Here is an 18584-nt window from a genome sequence, read left to right as displayed (position 1 = left end):
TTGTGGAAGAGAGAATGAGAATGGGAGGAGGAAGAGGAGGAGGAGGAGGAGGAGGAGGAGGAGGAGGAGGAGGAGGAGGAGGAGGAGGAGGAGGAGGAGGAGGAGGAGGATGCGGCTACAACTGTGGGGTCCTTGATACAAGGAGATAGGGTTTGTGGAATGGAGAATGAGAATGGGAGGAGGAAGAGGAGAATGGCAGGAGGAGGAGGAGGAGGAGGAGGAGGAGGAGGAGGAGGAGGAGGAGGAGGAGGAGGAGGAGGAGGAGGATGTGGCTACAATTGTGGGGTCCTTGATACAAGGAGATAGGGTTTGTGGAACGGAGAAGGAGAATGGGAAGAGGAGGAGGAGGAGAGGAGAAGGAGGAGGAGACAACAACTGTGGGGTCCTTGGTGCCCTCTGAGCTTGGTTGTTTTTCTTGCAGAAGTCTCATTACCAAAGTAGGTAACATCATCAGTGCAAGTTTTAATGCTAGTTTTACATCCTCCATATTGCCCTATTTCTTTGCTGCAATAAAACAGATACCATAAATCACCAGAAGATTGGGAAAAACACACACCAATATATATATGTTCCTACCATATGCAATCCATTGCTTTGGATAATGCCATCTTGTTCCACCAAGTTTCGAGATACTGTAATGGAAGGCAGATCCAAACTCTGGGGTGGAAACTGAGGTGTGAATTCACTTCCTTGGGCTCCCAACTGATCACTGAGGCCTTGAAAAGGCAGGAGAATATCAGCCATCCCTAAATTCGTGGGATCCAGTTCGGGGGGCGGCGTAATTGGTGGAATCTCAAACTCTTCATCGCCAAGGCTTGGAGTATGGAATGTTTGCTAGAAGAAAAATAAATAAATAAATTCTTCGTTACGATCACGCAACAACAAACACGGTTTTTTAAAAAATGTCTACGTGGAGATTCCCAGTGCTTTTTTTCAGGAGGCAACTGGTCTTTCTTTGTTTTTCCTTGAAGACGTTTCGCTTCTCATCCAAGAAGCTTCTTCAGTTCAACAACTTCTTCTTCAGAAGCGATGAAGCTCCTTGGATGAGAAGCGAAACGTCTTCAAGGAAAAACAAAAAGTTACCTTTTTGGGGGGGGGAAAAGCACATTTGGGGCATCTTTTAAAAAAATTCTTTTACACTCCTCACAATCTGAGTCTCAAGTTCTTCTTCTTCTTTTTTTTTAATTGTAAGTCACAAGTGTGCAGCACGCTTCGCATCTGCCCAGCTCTTCAGATCCTTCAGATTAAAGATTCAACTCTCATTATCATATGGCTTTAATGATGTATCAGTATTAACTGTTTTTTAATGCACACTTAATTAGCAACATCTGTCTTTGTTGTTGGAAGGAACATCGGTTAGCCTGGGATAGGTTTTTTTTTTTTTTTAGCTGGAGAACAAATTGCCACTTTATTGATATATTAGTAAAAACAAAACAGCACAATCGTCTTACAAATTGTTCTGACACGACCATAAATGCTCCCAATTTTGGTAGTGCACATATGTACTGGTAGTAAAGACTCGTAGCTCAAACACATGAAAAGTTTAGAATCCTATTTCAAATTCCCTCTTATTATTCCATTTATTTACAATAGGCAGGTTGTATCATATTAAGCGGATTGTTATAGTAGTCAAAAGGTTTATTTACTACAATTGGTGATGGATAAGGCTTTTTAGGAAATGGTTATTTGTCTAACTAGTTGGTCAGGCAATATATAAACCAACAATGTATGTTTGCAGTCAGAAAGGTATTATATTGCTTTAAGACTGTATTGCATCATCCTGTATCCTGATTGGCTAAGCTCTGTAGCCAATGTACTTAAGGGAAGTCAGGATCATGGCTTGTGTGGATACTACACCATTTACCTGCAAGCCCAATATAAAGGATACCTTCTTAGACCAAAGTAGAGTATTCACCCAATGATGGCCAGTAAGTTCTCTTTTGATTATGAGCCCATCAATATTTCAATTATGCAGCCCTAGTTAGGGTGAAAAATGTCCCATCCAGCACTACACATAAACAAGTGTGGCCTTATCAAGTGTGACCTTGGCCACACTTGGAATACTGCATTCGGTTTTGGTCGCCACGATGTAAAAAAGATTTGGAGACTCTAGAAAGAGTGCAGAGAAGAGCAACAAAGATGATTAGGGGACTGGAGGCTAAAACATATGAAGAACAGTTGCTGGAACTGGGTATGTCTAGTTTAATGAAAAGAAAAGGAGTGATATGATAGCCGTGTTCCAGTATCTCAGGGGCTGCCACAAAGAAGAGGGAGTCAAGCTGTTCTCCAAAGCACCTGAGGGCAGGACAAGAAGCAATGGGTGGAAACTCATCAAGGAGAGAAGCAACTTAGAACTAAGGAGAAATTTCCTGACAGTTAGAACAATTAATCAGTGGAACAACTTGCCTCCAGAAGTTGTGAATACTGCAACACTGAAGTTTTTAAGAAGAGGTTGGATAACCATTTGTCTGAAGTGGTGTAGGGTTTCCTGTCTAAGCAGGGGGTTGGACTAGAAGACCTCCAAGATCCCTTCCATATTCTATTCTACTCTACTCTACTCTACTCTACTCTACTCTACTCTACTCTACTCTACTCTACTCTACTCTAATCTAATCTAATCTAATCTAATCTAATCTAATCTAATCCTATTCTAACATTGCTACTCCACAACTATTTGTTGCCTATTTTTAAAACCGCTGTAGTTATTTTGGGGGCTTCTGCACAACACAAGTTCTCTGATTGTTTTCCCAAATCAGTATCACAAAGCCAAATAAACTACAACACAAAACACTTAAAGAGTTTGAGCCATTGTTGCCAAGGGAAATCCAGAGCTTTAATAAAGATATTAACTACCCTGTTTCCCCCAAAATAAGGTATCCCCTGACAATAAGCCCAATCGGGCTTTTGATTGCATGGCAATAAGGCAAGAGCTTATTTCAGGGTTCAAAAAAATATAAGACAGGGTCTTATTTTCGGGAAAACACGGTAGTCCCAGGTATTGTGTTGTATTGGGGAAATTCTGTAGTGTAGTGGTCACAACAGATGGCATTGCCAAAAACTGCATGGCCATCTCCTTTGGTGTTGCTGTCCAGAAAAATTCAAGGCCTTCCTTCATCTAGTTACCTGGAGCTGAGCTTGAATTAAAAGACTTTACCTTATGTGTTATTATTATTATCGTTATGATAGGTTGGGTTTATTTTGTTTCGCTCAGTCTAGCAATTTTGTTTCCAAGGGAGGCAGCAATTTCGCTTCATGCATTATTTACACTGTCCGAAAGAGCGACTTAATGCCGGTTAATTTAAAAATGATACGTTTGGTGAAATTTCTCATTAAGGGGCTAGAAATTGTCATCCTTCAAACCGTTAATGATGATATAAATTAATAACTGCTTGGGAGAAAATGGAAACTGAAACGCGCGAGGAAGAGAAAAAAGGGGAAGTCCCTTTGCCTGTCGATGAAAAACTGTCAGCTGTCATTACTGCTCTCCCATCACGAAGGCAAAGGCAGCAGACAGCAGTCTGCAGACATAAAACCATCTCGAGAAAATCAAGCAAGACTCAAAAACACACACACACACACTCAAACACATGGGTACAAATATTGCAACTTAATCTCAGCCCCGAAAGCTCCTGCTTTGCATCCGGGGAGATATTTATTCCTGTTTCAATATTAAAAAATGGGAGGGGGGGAGGAGAGATTCATAATCCACACAGACTCGAAGTTCACCAACACAAAAGGATGCACCGGGCACGGAAGGCGTTTGGCTAATAAAAATAACCCTATGGCTACATTTTACAGTTGGGGTTGGCACGAAAAGCTGCCTGGTAACAGATGCAGTGATAATTTGTGACTCATTTACTACCCCATTACAGCTTAATGAAATCTAACATATCGCATTAACAATATGGATAAACACTCGTTCTTGATATCTGGCATTTGACTGTCTTCATTACCATCGTAATTATCATTTGAAATATTATTTCAATAAATATTTAAGGTGCTCCAGGATGGGGTTTTTGTTTTTTATAAAAAAGGAAACAAAATGGGGTGACAGCTTTTATGAAAACAGGCCCAGCTTTTAGCAAAAAGCAAAAAACAAAAACAAAAAAAAAAACAAGCCACTTCAATTTCTGAGGCTAGGTTGTTTTTTTTGTTTTTTTTTAAGGGCTAAAGGCACAAGCGAACTGGCAGGCGTTAGATTGAAATGCAATATAAGCTTTAAGATGTGACAAGCGCAGATTGAAAATGTTACCTAATATTGTGGACTTGGTAACTAAATTTACCCATGGTTTGATGACTGCAAAGCAGTCATCCACAGCAGAATATGAGATAGATAGATAGATAGATAGATAGATAGATAGATAGATAGATAGATAGATAGATAGATAGATAGATAGATAGATCAACACTGCAAGTTTTTAAGAAGACATTAGATAACTATTTGTCTAAAGTGGTGTAGGGTTTCCTGCCTAAGCAGGGGGTTGGACTAAACGACCTCTAAGATCCCTTCCAACTGTTGTTCTGTTATTCTGTTCTGTTCTATTCATAGATAGATAGATAGACAGACAGACAGACAATGGAGAGAGAGAGAGAGAGAGAGTATAAATTAAGTCAGACATGGCAGTGGAATTCACTTTGCAAAAAGGGAGTATTCTATAAAAAAAAAAAAGTGAACTCCAATAGTTGGGTTATCTCTATGCTTCCCTGCAATACAACTATTTTATTCTGCAGCACATTTTTCAAAGATGATCATATTTGTCATGTTTTCTGGATGTATACCTCCTAGGGTTTAACTAAAAAAAAGAAAGAAAAGAAGAAAGAAGAATCAAAACTGTCTCATGCTATGATTGCTGTAAGTAATGTGTAGATAAGTGGATAAGGTGAACCTAATCTAAATGAAGAGAAAAGCTGGTGTTGAAAATAGTCTTATGCTAAAGGATTTGGCCTGCTCATATTCTGAAAAGTATCTCCATGTTGTGCAATTTGATTCTGGAGATCCCTCTTAGGATATGGAGAGGACTATGCAATGTTTTTAAGAAGGTTGCGTTACCCATCGTGATTATAAGAGCTATTCACTTTTTTTCATGCTTTTTTCTCTTAGATTATTTTCAGGAGGAGAGAAAATCCCCCAATCCTTAACCACCACAACAACAACAACAAAAAACTCGGTGTGTGTGTTTAAATGCCATCTGCACCAAAATGTTCAAAACATTTGTTCCTTTTGATAAAAATGCAAATTTGGAGAGCTGTTGTATCAACATATAACAGCCAATGTCTGACACGGTGAATTATCACAGCTGGAATTAAATTGTCTCTGAACAGCTGCTGGCAGTAGAGCCTTCATCAATGTTTGATTCAAATGGAGGAATGAAATTCTACAGAATGAAACATCATGTTGTCATTACAGATTGGGGAGGGGGGGTATTCATTACCACAACCAACACTGAAGCAAGCCGGTGCCAAGCAATCTTCCCTTATCTAAGCGATCTTGTTGGGAAGGGAAGAAAGAGAGGAGGAGGAGGAGGAGGGAGAGGGAGGCATTGTTTGAAAACTACGAGAATAAAAATACTGCATTGAATATAGCCACATTTATCTCCAACAATTTTTCTCCTCTATAATTTCTTTTTTCTCTACTGTACAAGGATATAGGAAAGGTAGGTAGGTAGGTAGGTAGGTAGGTAGGTAGGTAGGTAGGTAGATAGATAGATAGATGTAGGTAGGAAGGTAGGTAGGTAGGTAGGTAGGTGGGTAGGTAGATAGATAGATAGATAGATAGATAGATAGATAGATAGATAGATAGATAGATAGATGTAGGTAGGTAGGTAGGTAGGAAGGAAGGAAGGTAGATTGATTGATTGATTTCTGGCTCAGAGGCAGAAAAACTTGATTGCTGACCATATTTCTATCGATCTTAGTCGTTTCTGTTTACGAGGTCTACTCTGAAGTCCAACCCAGATACTGGAGGAGTTTGCTGCAATTTTCATTCCCTCAGAATAACAGAATGACAAGAGTTTGAAGGGACCTTGGAGGTCTTCTAGTCCAATCCCTTGCTCAGGCGGGACACCTTATACCATTTCAGACAAATCGTTGTTCAATCTCGTTTTTAAAAATCTGCAGTGATGTAGCCTCCACAACTTTCGGAGGCAAGTTGTTCCACTGATCAATTGTTCCCACTTTCAGAAAATTTCTCCATAGTTCTAGGTTGCTTCTCTCCTTGGTTAGTTTCCATCCGTTGCTTCTGGTCCTGCCTTCGGGTGCTTTGGAGAATAGATTGACACCACCCCCTCTTCTTCGGGACAGCTCCTTAGATATTGGAACACTGCTATCATGATAATACGTTGATGAACGTATCTTTTATTTTATGTACACTCAGAGCATATGCACCAAGACAAATTCCTTGTGTGTCCAATCACACTTGGCCAATAAAGAATTCTATTCTATTCTATTCTATTCTATTCTATTCTATTCTATTCTATTCTATTCTATTCTATTCTATTCTATTCTATTCTATTCTATTCTATTCTATTCTATTCTATTCTATCATCCCTAATCCTCTATTAATACAAATGAACCAGCAAGAGAAATAAAAATAAAGCCAGAGAAATTCAGCAGGTAATGGCCAAGGTTTCCATTTCCATCCAAGCATGTATTTTGGCCAAAAAAACCCAGCTCGGTTTGGAACCAGAGTCACATTTACTACCCTGATGCTCTTTAGAACAGGGGTCTCCAACCTTGGCAACTTTACGACTTGTGGACTTCAACTCCCAGAATTCCTCAGCCAGCCACAAATCGTAAAGTTGCCAAGGTTGGAGACCCCTGCTTTAGAAGACCGTCAAGGAGAGGACCAACAGACTGAAAAATAAACTACATGAATATTGGGGTGGCAAATGCCCTGTGACCAAGTCAGACTTTATCGATTCAGATCTAATGCTTCCATTGAACCAAACCGCCACCACGACTCTCTAAGGAGAGCCTCTTTTCTTATTTTCCCCAGAAAACAAATAATCCCACAAATGAGCTGGGCTCCCTTTGTTTTCCTAAGAACCTAAATTGAAAAATAAAGTGTTTGTATCTATGGCCCTAATTAGTTGATTAGCGTTCAGTGAATTTCCTTTAAAATGTATGCCTACTGTGCCTTAAATCTGCTTCCTTCTGGTTGCCTTTGTATATGTGTGCGGGTGCATCCCTGTGTGTGTGTGTGTATACACACACACACTTCTAAATCCCCTATCTCAGTGATGGCTAACCATTTTGATGCTGAGTGCTCAAATTGCACATGCGCAAATGCGTGTGTCAGAACCCCAAAATGCAATGCGAGTGCCCCCCTGTGCATGCGCCCTGCCCCTGCGAATGTGTCCCACCCCCAGCTCATGTGCATGCATCCCCTGCGCATGTGCCCTACCCCTCCTTGCCCATTTTTGGCTTGCAGATTGGTGCAGGAGACCTTCCAGGCTCAAAACTGGGTGTGCGCATTCGCACAAACCCCCTAACTCCAATGCGAGCACCTCCGCATGTGCCCCACCCCCCGCGCATGCATGTGTGCATCCCCTGCATGTGCCCCACCCCCTGAGCATCCGCGGCAGAGACCCGTAGACTAGCTGGCTGGCGGGAAGCGCACATACATGCACGGTGGAGCTGGGCTGGGGCGACCCCGGTTCGCCATCACGGCCCTATCTCCCTCAAATGGGACTGTAATTATCTGTCTGTCTATGTAAGAAATTGCAGGAGTGGCAGAACCTGTGGGAAGCGGTAAAAAAGGGACCAGCCTAGAATCCTTACATAGCCACAAGCAGTCTCCCTTGAATAAAGAGCCGAGGTGGCGCAGTGGTTAGAGTGCAGTACTGCAGCTACTTCAGCTGACTGCTAGTTCAGCAGATCAGCGGATCAAATCTCACCGGCTCAAGGTTGATTCAGCCTTCCATCCTTCCGAGGTGGGTAAAATGAGGACCCAGATTGTTGGGGGGCAATATGCTATTTAGTATACTGTCTTTGGTGTAAGCCGCCCAGAATCCTCGGAGAGTGGGCGGCATAGAAATATGAATAATAAATAAATAAAAAATATTTAAATTATTTAAATATTTATTTATTTGCCCCTTATTTAAATCCAAATAGGCAACAACCATTCATTGAGAAGATTCCTTTACTTAGGCATTTTAGCAATAAATCAGTTTAACTGGACCCTTCACACATGGACCTGATTTTTGTGCCTGATACAAACACGTGCACACACACACATAGATACACACAAAGACACACGCACATTCGCATAGATTTGGTTTTTTTATCGACATGCTACGTAAGTAACGCTCTTACAGACAACTAAATTGACCGGCAATGGTATAGTGTCAGGTTATTTTCTCTCTCATTAAAGACTTTATTTTGTGCTCCATAAAACGCAAGAAAATTTAGCACTTCGCCCATCAACTATCGAAAAAGGCTGCAAACATTATAGAAGTGAACAACAGGATTACAGTGTAAAGCGAAGAGGAGTAAAAGTATTTGTAGGGGTGGGGTGGGGTGGAGGAGGATGTGATGCTTACCTCATTTGCTGCAAAAAATGCGTTATTTGCTTCTGCCATATTCATATAGTTATTGTTGCCAAACTGAAAGGAAAAGCACGCTGTTAGTATATCGCATGATATTGCATTACGCTTCTATTATACCCTGCAACAAACCTTGGACAATGTAAATGTTATAAGAACAACTCTGACACTAATGCTATCGGAGTGGGTAGTGTAAAGAATTAATTTGGCACACTTCTCGCACTTGCCAAGTTTCAACAACTTTTAAATCAAATGTTCAGTTGGAAATTCTGAGAACTGACAGGCCTTGGCTGGTCTTTCTTAAAAACTCTTACTTTAACCGTTCCTTCTAGAACCACTGTATCCAGGGTGGATTTGATTTAAATCAAGTTGATTTAAACCAGGGATCCCCAAACTTGGCGACTTTAAGACTTGTGGACTTCAACTCCCAGAATTCCCCAGCCAGCCATGCCATGACTTGTGGACTTCAACTCCCTGGGAGTTGAAGTCCACAAGTCTTAAAGTCGCCAGGTTTGGGGATCCCTGGTTTAAACAATGATTTAAATCACTAGTAAAAAGGCTTGCTTTAAATCAACTCGATTTAAATCCTAATTTTTAAAGAGCAACTGTCATCTCTGTCCCGCAGCGGCTCCTCCTCTGACCCGCTGTTGACTCACTGATTGTCCCAATATTGCAAAATATACCGCCTCGTGCTACATAACTAAGCTCCATTTCATGCTGAATAAACTAAATTATTAATGTATCTTAAATAGAAAACTATCTTTAAATAGATTTTTTTTATTCCAAAGCATTTTTAAAAAAATCTGATTTAAATCAAAAAAATCGGATTTAAATTTTAAAAATCCATTTTTTTAAAAAAAGTCATCAATTTTTATCCACCCTGACTGTATCCAAATATATTTTTACCATTTTTATTTATAATAACTTTGTTCCTCCCTTTTAGCCAAAGCCATTTTGAAAGCAGGATAATATAAGGATAATAATACATATAAGGTGTGATTATGCCGTTAGATATTTGTCTGAAGTGGTGTAGGGTTTCAAACAGGGGGTTGGACTAGAAGACCTCCAAGTTCCCTTCCAACTCTGTTATCCTATTCCCATTCCCATTCCCCTTCCCTTCCCTTCCCTTCCCTTCCCTTCCCTATCTCTGTTTCCTTCTTTCCTTTCCTTTCCTTTCCTTTCCTTTCCTTTCCTTTCCTTTCCTTTCCTTTCCTCTCCTCCCCTCCCCTCCCCTCCCCTCCCTTCCCTTCCCTTCCCTTCCCTTCCATTCCATTCCAGAGTCATAAGATTATGACAGCCTGGAAAAGAATCCCAAAAGGCTGAAACTGAATAAGTAAAACTTCCAAACTTCTTACATCAACATCAGGCAGAGTTCAGATTTTTCCATACTCAGTACAAGTATAAATACTCCTTGACTTACAACTGTTCGTTTAGTGACCATTTGAAATTACAACAGCAATGAGAAAAGGGATTTATGACTCTTTTTCACATTTATGTCCATTGCATTTCACACTTATGTCCATTGCAGCATCCCCATTGTCACGTGATCAAAATTCAGATGTTTGATAACTGACTCATATTTATGACCGTTGTTGTGTCCTGGGGTCATGTGATGGACTTTTGTGACCTTCTAACCAGCGAAGTCAATGGGGAAGCCAGATTCACTTAATGACTAAGTTACTAACTTAACAACGGTAGTGATGTACTTAACAATCGGGGCAAGAAAAGTCATAAAATGAGGCAAAACACTCTTAACTGTCTCGCTTAATGTCATAAATTTGGGGCAGAATTGTGGTCGTATGTGGAGGATTACCTGTACTTTGTTTTACATAAATATCTATTTTATTTATTATTTATGTTTATCTGCCACTCATTTTGTGCCTGCAAAATAGTCTATACATTTTGTACAAACACATGCATATGCAGACGGATACACAATTTTATTACAGGCAGTGCCCGAAGCCAAAATACCATTCGAGACGATTAGTATAAAGTTAGCAGAGTCACCTCTGATGGGAAGTTATAGAAATAAAAAAAGTAAAATTTAATAAAGCACTCTCTACACCTTATATGGCAAATCTGAAGGTTATAAAACAAATTGCAGCGAGTTGCTGAAACAAATTGTTAAGCACATTAACGATAGCTGAAAACAAAACTTGCATCCTATTTAATAATGAAATTGTGATTAAACATTTAAACTGTGTGAGTGATAGAAAGGCACGTATAGAAAGGTTAGGTTAGAATTTAATTACTAACTCCTTAAATTACCTCAATTTATCCCTGAAGACAGACAAAGATTGATCCCAACAACACTGCTGAATCTTAAAACGTCAAATACCTGGTTTTATTTTTGTTATTTTGGAGGAGAGGGTACTATTGTTTGGCTTTAAATTGCTAAATTTTATTAGAAAATTAGGAGAAAGATACATCCATTTACAATGTTTGTTACACTGTATCCCTGCAGTAGGGTGCTGAGAAAGCTACAAACAATTCCTTACAAAACTTTTCAAAAGTCATGAAAAGAACAATGATTCCCACAAGCATAAAAGTTTTGACAACCAGCAAAGAGCGTTCTGTGCATTCTGGGCTACGAAGGCAAGACATATTGCCAACTTCCCTACATGCAGAAATTCACTTTCATGCAAGAGGCTGCTTAATCTTGCTCGTAGCATAACCCAGTGTCAGGAATCTCAGTAAAAGAACAATTTAAGCGATCGATCAATTACAAAGGCAATGTTTTATTTGAAATGAGGATTCTTATACCCATCACACACTAAGTGGAATGTATTTGCTGCCAAGGTAAATTTCCCGATCAAATTCCTTGCGTGAAAACTTCTTGCATAATGTAGGAAAATGCAGCGAAAGTTAAAAACTATGAAAGTTAAAAACTCTGTGCCTTGCTTTTTTTTTTTTGCTTTTTTTTCAAAGTTTTTCAGAAAACTTCAACTTCTCTCCCACAGTAACTCTTCCTCTTAAAAAAAAAAAAAATAGCAGAAGCTTGAAGAAAAATAACACACAGCCTGCCTGGATTCATTTTATCTCAACATTTCAGAAAAACGTGCCAAACATAAGAAGTTTGAAAGACCAGGGGCCACAAAAATGTAAAGCCTCTTGTTCACGGGAAGTATGTGAGGAATTTTAATCAAAATTTGTAGCTGAGGGGTGAGGACGTACCCTTCCATTCATTCCTGCGCTGTTTTCATATCTTTCCCTCTTGAAGTTTTCTGGCAAAAGTTTCAATGCACTGCATGTACGGGTTCATTACCATTTCTACTCCGTGTTCTTGAGGCAGATGTAATCAGAATTAAAGATTGCAGTATGGACCAGATGGATGTCAGATCAAACATTGCGGAGAGCAAATGTTTTGATTCTCTACTGGAAACAATAAGAAAAAAACTGTTTGTTCTCTTTCTATTCTTTTAAAAAATAAAATCCATAATCTGGAGCCGCGATGGCGAACCTATGGCACATGTGGTGGAAGTGGCACACAGAGCCATCTCTCCGGGCACGTGAGCCATCGCCTGTTGCTCTTCCGGTTTCCAGCGCACCAGCCAGCTGGTGTTTGCGTGTGCATGCACGCCAGAAACTGGAAGACCAAGTGGCCGGAGCACATGTGCGCACTGGAAACCAGAAGACCATTTTCCCAGTGCGTGGATGTGCACCGGGTGGCCTGCTCTTTCGGCCAGCTGGTCTTCACACATGCATGCGTGCCAAAAACCAGAAGACAAGGTGGCGCACCAGAAACTGGAAGATCATCTTCCTGGCGCGCATATGCGCACCGGGCGGCTGCTCTTCCAGTTTCCTGTACGCGTGCACGCTCCCGTTTCAGCACTCGGTGTCGAAAAGGTTCACCAACACCGATCTAGAGAGAATTTACTTCTAATACAGAACAGAATAATTGGAAGGGACCTTGGAGGTCTTCTAATCCAACCCCCTGCTCAAAAAATCCTACCATTTCGAACAAATGGTTGTCCAATCTTTTTAAAAAAAAACTCCAATGCTGGAGCACCCACAACTTCTGGAGGGGAGCCATTCTACTGATTGATTGATTGATTGATTGATTGATTGTACTAACTGTCAGGAAATTTCCCCTTGGTTCTAGATTGGTTCTCTCCTTGATTCGTTTCCACCCATTGCTTCTTGTTCCACCTTCAGGAGCTTTGAAAAATAGGTTGACCCCTCTTCTTTGTGGCAACCTCTTAGGAATAGCAATAGCATTTAGACTTCTATACCCCTTCACAGTGCTTTACAGCCCTCTCTAAGCGGTTTACACAGACAGCATCTTGCCCCCAACAATTAGGGTCTTCATTTTACCCACCTCAGAAGAATGGAAGGTGTGAGTTAACCTTGAGCCAGTGAGAATCGAACTGCTGGCAGTCGCCAGAATTAGCCTGCAATACTGCATTCTAACCACTGCGCCACCGGAGCTCATATATATCGGAACTCTGTTATCATGTCTCCCTTAGTCCTTCTTTTCAACAAACTAGACATACCCACTTCCTGAAACCGTTCTTTATATGTTTTAGCCTCCAGTCCGCTAATCATCTTTGTTGCTCTTCTCTGCACTCTTTCTAGAGTCTCCACCAATTTTATATCAATGCATTGTTTAAAAAAAAAATCTAATAACTCTAGACAGAGGAAAAAAGGCCGTGGTAGAAATAATCTTCTGAACAGTGAACATGTGCATGTAATTAATGTAAGATCTACAACTAATCAGCTACGAATTGTATCCATTAATTAGCATTGGCCCTAGAGAAATGGGGAGGGGGGGAAATCAGTAAAAACATTAGCACTAAAGTGTGCCAACTCCTGATGAAACATAGCTCTGTTGGCATCTGAAATCAAGCAGCTGGCACTAGCCGGCCAAGCAATTTAAGAATCTTTCACCTGAGGTCTGGAGAACTGGAGACACAAAGCATTTATCTTTTGTATATCTCTATAAGGCTTATTATGAATGGTTTTTAATTTAGCAAATTCTTGGCGATCAGCTAGGAAATGCTATAAATCAGACCCAACAGAACAAAGAGTTTTGCACTTCTCTCCCCCCCAGTCGAAGATTTAATTTTGGAGAGGCACTTCAAAAGGATCTGTCTTCAGGGCTCTTTTCTCATGCAATTCCAGTGGTGAAATCTGAACCGATTTGCCACCGATTTGCTGGCCGCACATGCGTAGCACACACCAAATGCAAGCTTCACACGGAAAAAGGAGGCTTGGGAAAGTAAGTAGAACAGCGAGGGGGGGGAAACTGCTATGCCGCGCGATTTAGATTCATTAGAAAGCAGGATTTCCTGCTTTCTAGCAATTTTAAATTGTGCGGCACAGCTGATCGTTGGAAATACCGGTTCACAGGAACCGGTAGCTTTTTTTAAACTACCGGTTTGCCTGAACCGGTGCGAACCGGTAGCATTTCACCACTGTGCAATTCCCATTTCATAAGGGACCCGGTAGTCCTTGACTTACAACAGTTCATTTAGTGACCACTCAAAGATACAACAGCACTGAAAAAAGTGACTTAGGACCGTGTGTCACCCTGATGACCGCTGCAGCATCCCGAGGGTTCTGTGATCAAAATTCGGATGACTGACAACTGATTCATATTTATGACGGTTGCAGGGTCCTGGGCTCCCGTGATCCCCTTTGGCAACCTTCTGACAAGCCAAATCCATGGGGAAGCCAGATTCACTTCACAACCGCGTTACTCATTTTACAACTGCAGCGATTCACTTAACAAATGTGGCAAGAAAAGTCGTAAAATGGGGCAAAACTCACTTAACAAATATTCTCACTTAACAACATAAATGTTGGGCTCAACTGTGTGTCAGTCCTGAAGCTGGCCTGGCCGAAGCCATCTTGGAGCTTCAGTGCTGTCACACTGGAGCTGAGGGATAGGGAGGGGGGATTAGAGATAGCTGGGCCTATCTAGTCGAAACAAAATACTTTCTCCTGGGAACCAAGGACGTTCTCACACCTGGCCGGAGGAAGGAGGAGTTATGTGACCAGATCTGCGGACGCTGCCTTGATTGGGCCATGTGACTGATTGTTTGGGGTTGAGGGGAAAACTTTCACTTTTAATTAGGTGAAAACCAAGGGGCCCCGCAAGAGTTGGTTTTCACCAGATATGTGCCAATATGACATTTCCAATAAAGCTATTCTTTGAGGAATTCACCTGCCTCGGAGTTTTGCTTGCTATGGATCTAGTAGTTTAATGAAAAGAAGGACTAGGGGAGATATGATAGCAGTGTTCCAATATCTCAGGGGCTGCCCCAAAGAAGAAGGAGTCAAGCTATTCTTCAAAGCAACTGAGGGTAGGACAAGAAGCAATGGGTGGAAACTAATCAAGGAGAGAAGCAACCTTGAACTAAGGGGGAAATTTCCTGACAGTGAAAACGATTAATCAGTGGAACAACTTGCCTCCAGAAGTTGTGAATGCTCCAACACTGGAAGTTTTTAAGAAGATGTTGGATAACCATTTGTCTGAAGTGGTGTAGGGTTTCCTGCCTAAGCAGGGGGTTGGACTAGAAGATCTCCAAAGTCCCTTCCAACTCTGTTTTTCTCTTTCTCTTTCTCTTTCTTTTCCTATTCTATTACTTGGAACCCTGACACTGTGGTCATAAGTTGAGGACTACCTGTACCTTCTGCAAAAGTCCAAGTCAATGTAAACATTCTGCTTGTGGTTGTAGATAAATAAATAAATAAGAATAAGATATACTTTTGTTACAAAGATATGATAAAGAAAAAAAAACTAGTCTGAGAACGCCATTCATTCCATTTACACTCATTTTCTTGATGCATGGTAAGTCAGGTGATTCATTCAATAAAGAGATCAATAAAAGTTCTTTTCTTCTTTTAACTTTTCTTGGCTTCTGTCTTTCTCGTAGTCTTTGTCGTTTGGTGCTAAGCAATTTTCTATTGCTAAAAAAATTGAAATTGGAATCAATTGTGTTCGGAGCAGTGTGGAGAATTAGAAATCAACATTACAGATGTAGAGGTTTAGTTAAACTGCCACATTTAGCATCCCATCCTTTTGCTTTGCATTTCTGGCAAGAAAAGGAGGAATGAACTGATTCCCAAAGATGCAATTAAGAACCAAAACTTAATTATTTTACAGGCTTAACTACTGTATCTTAATCACTTTACCAGATAACATCTTCTCTGCATTTGGAAGGGATTTGATTGCTTTCCAGGATTAATAATCAGAACTGTCTAGCAAATAAAATGTTGGATAAAGGCAGGAATTAAAAATTAAGTGTTTGGAAGCGGGGGAAGGGACGTTTTTGAATTCATTGCATTCCCAGTTTCTTTGATTGACTGAAATGCCAAATGAAGTGAATGGAGAAATTTAAGTTTTGTTTCACTAATGAGGAATCACATGGAAATCAGGATAACACAAACAATAAATGAAAAGATGAGGAACTGGATAAGTCCTATTTCACAGGGTTACTCCAAACACTACAATATAGTGAGGAGAGCAGTACTTTCTCTCCTCAACAACAACAACAACGATACAAAGAAATACAGAAATACCGAAAATCAACTTTTGCCAATCAAGTTTGTCATTACAGATTTCTCAGATAATAAATTAAAACATATTGGCCAATGTAATTTCTATTTTTCTTTGTAACGTGTCTCACTTTCCAAGCACTTAAAAGAGACAGCAAACCCCAATCAGCTTTCCCATGATAAGAAACTATAATATGCCAGGATGTAAGGAAACCTGGCTTCGTCTCCTTTTGTTTATGAAAATCTGATAACTGTTGAACAATAATGAAAAGAAGTAGGGAGCATAACGTTCTAATATAATACATACATGGGTAAAAGAATTGGTTGTATTTGTTTTATTTATGAATTTATTTTTGAGAATCGGTTGTATTTATTTATGAGTTTAGTTTTCAGTTCTTTATAAAATAATAAAGGGCAGGATAAAGATCAGATAGATAGATAGATAGATAGATAGATAGATAGATAGATAGATAGATAGATAGATAGATAGACAGACCCTACCCAATCTCTCTCTTTCTCCTTCCACCCATCTTTTAATATAGTCCTACAGTTTGGATTTGTGGATAAGTGTTACTCTATTGGTCCATCCACAACATTATTTAATAAGCCAACATATGTTGATGGTACAAGTTTATGATCACTAATCTAGGAAGTAGGCCTACAGGTAGTACCTCCCAGTGAGTCACACTGCATTTCTTTAAAGAGCTATAGTAGGCTACGTATTTATCATTTTTGGAACATTTTCCAGTTGCATGAATCTCTTCCATAATGGTTAGTATAGAACAGTTATGGCAAACCTTTTAGGCACTGAGTGGCCAAAGTGCATGCGCGTGCCCAAACTGTAAGATGTGGGGGCATGTGCATGCGCGCACACCCCGTGCATGAACCTACACCCCGCTCAAACTGCAAGGCATGGGCACATGCGTGTGGGCCCCCACATGTGCACCTACACCCTGCACAGGCACACCTGCGTCCCACGTATGCGCGGCAAAGACCCAAAGACCAGCTGGCCAGTGGGAGGCGCACGGCGATGCACAGCAGAGACCCAAAACAGAGCGGGGCAATGGCACTCATGCCATAGGTTTGCCACCACTGGTATAGAAGTTGCACATAATATGAAATCTAGGCACTGTATTTAAATCTGAAAGCCTTTTATTCTTTAAATCCCAAAAGCTGGTTTTATACCATTGTCGGACACGCCTACAATATTTCTTCCAAAACCGAATTCGACCACAGCTAATTATATGGCCATTGGTCTCTTAAGTAGCTTTTCTTACCCTCTTCTATCAAATTTCACTTACGGAAATGAAAACTCTGAATTCTAATCTGGAACGTTATTTGGTTCTATTGCACAACTCAAATTCTTGTGAATGAGAAATGAGGAAAAATAATGTAGAAAACAGATGGAACTATGTTATAATAAGAATAATGAAAGGTTAGCTGAGATATTTTTAGTTAAACACAGCAGTGAAGATGCAAGATCTTACTTCTTTGATATAGTCGTAGCATTCCCCTTCAAAGAAACAGAATCTGCACAGATTCTGAACTTAATTGCTAGATATGTAATAACCCCCTAATAATATATTTCCTCTTATGAAACTGATGTGGCAGTGAATAGTGGCGATACTATTTTTGGATAAAACACTTCAATTAAATAACAGATGATTAATAATACAACGGGACGTTCATCCACTATAATACTTCCTTGGTTTTGTCATGTCATATTCAAGTAACTTTCTTAATATCCTAGAATATTACTGAGACACCTCGTGCTACCCTTTGTATAAATCATGGCTGGGGGAAAAAAATACATTTTAAGACTGCCATCCTGAACAGAAATCCAAAACAAATGAAAATGTGTTTCAGTTCAAAACAAAAATACAAAATCAACCCATCAGTTGGAAACTTGATTTTAGTTCAGTCAATACTCCTTCCTATTTAGTTGGCCACTGTTTTACCAGTGACGTTCATTTTACCAGTGAAATTTTCCTTCAATACCCCAACAACTCCCAACACGCGGTAATTCATGAAGATTCACTCATGGTACTTGACATGACATGAGAACATTTCAACTTCTCCTGTGACTAACATGGATGGGAGTAGAACATGCTCTTCCATTTTCTGGAAGTTACTCAACAACAAATATGTAGAGCTGGGATGCCTGAATAATGCACATAAAGGTAAGTGTCAGGATTCCAAGTAACACCCCCAATGAAAGAAAACTCCGAGGCTTGAGTTCCCTCAAAGTTCCATCTTATTAGAGATGTCAAACCAAGTAATACCCAAAAGCCAACATGGATTTGTCAAAAACAGATCATGCCAGACTAATCTTATTGCATTCTTTGACAAAGTGACAAAATTAGTGGACCAGAGGAATGCTGTCGATATAATTTACTTGGATTTCAGTAAGGCATTTGATAAAATAGACCATAACCTACTATCAGATAAAGTAGAAAAATGTGGGTTCACCACCAGCATCACCACCAGATGGATTCATAACTTGGCTGACCAACCTCACTCAACGTGTAGTCCTCAATGGAA

General features: G+C 40.2%; 1 protein-coding gene across 4 annotated transcripts in view; it reads right to left on the bottom strand.

Moving 5' to 3' along the window:
- Nucleotides 1-18584, bottom strand: part of TOX3 (TOX high mobility group box family member 3) — a 75864-nt gene that overhangs the window by 12122 nt on the left and 45158 nt on the right. For 2 of the 4 annotated variants that reach the window (XM_087877121.1, XM_034426494.3), the window contains 2 exons: nucleotides 8541-8603; nucleotides 577-834 (listed from right to left, as the gene is read on the bottom strand). In XM_087877121.1, the coding sequence (XP_087733247.1) occupies nucleotides 577-834; nucleotides 8541-8585 (303 nt within the window). In that variant the 5' untranslated portion in view covers nucleotides 8586-8603. Of the gene's footprint in view, nucleotides 1-576; nucleotides 835-8540; nucleotides 8604-11717; nucleotides 11914-18584 lie in introns of those variants that run through there. The other 2 variants (XM_060682504.2, XM_060682505.2) reach the window with 2 other exon arrangements.

This window comes from Pantherophis guttatus, chromosome 11, assembly GCF_059756535.1.
Source record: "Pantherophis guttatus breed Tessera chromosome 11, ASM5975653v1, whole genome shotgun sequence".
In the NCBI taxonomy this organism is placed as follows: Eukaryota; Metazoa; Chordata; class Lepidosauria; order Squamata; family Colubridae; genus Pantherophis; species Pantherophis guttatus.
The sequence above is the reverse complement of the archived record's forward strand: the minus strand, read 5'-3'. Positions and strand labels throughout refer to the sequence as shown.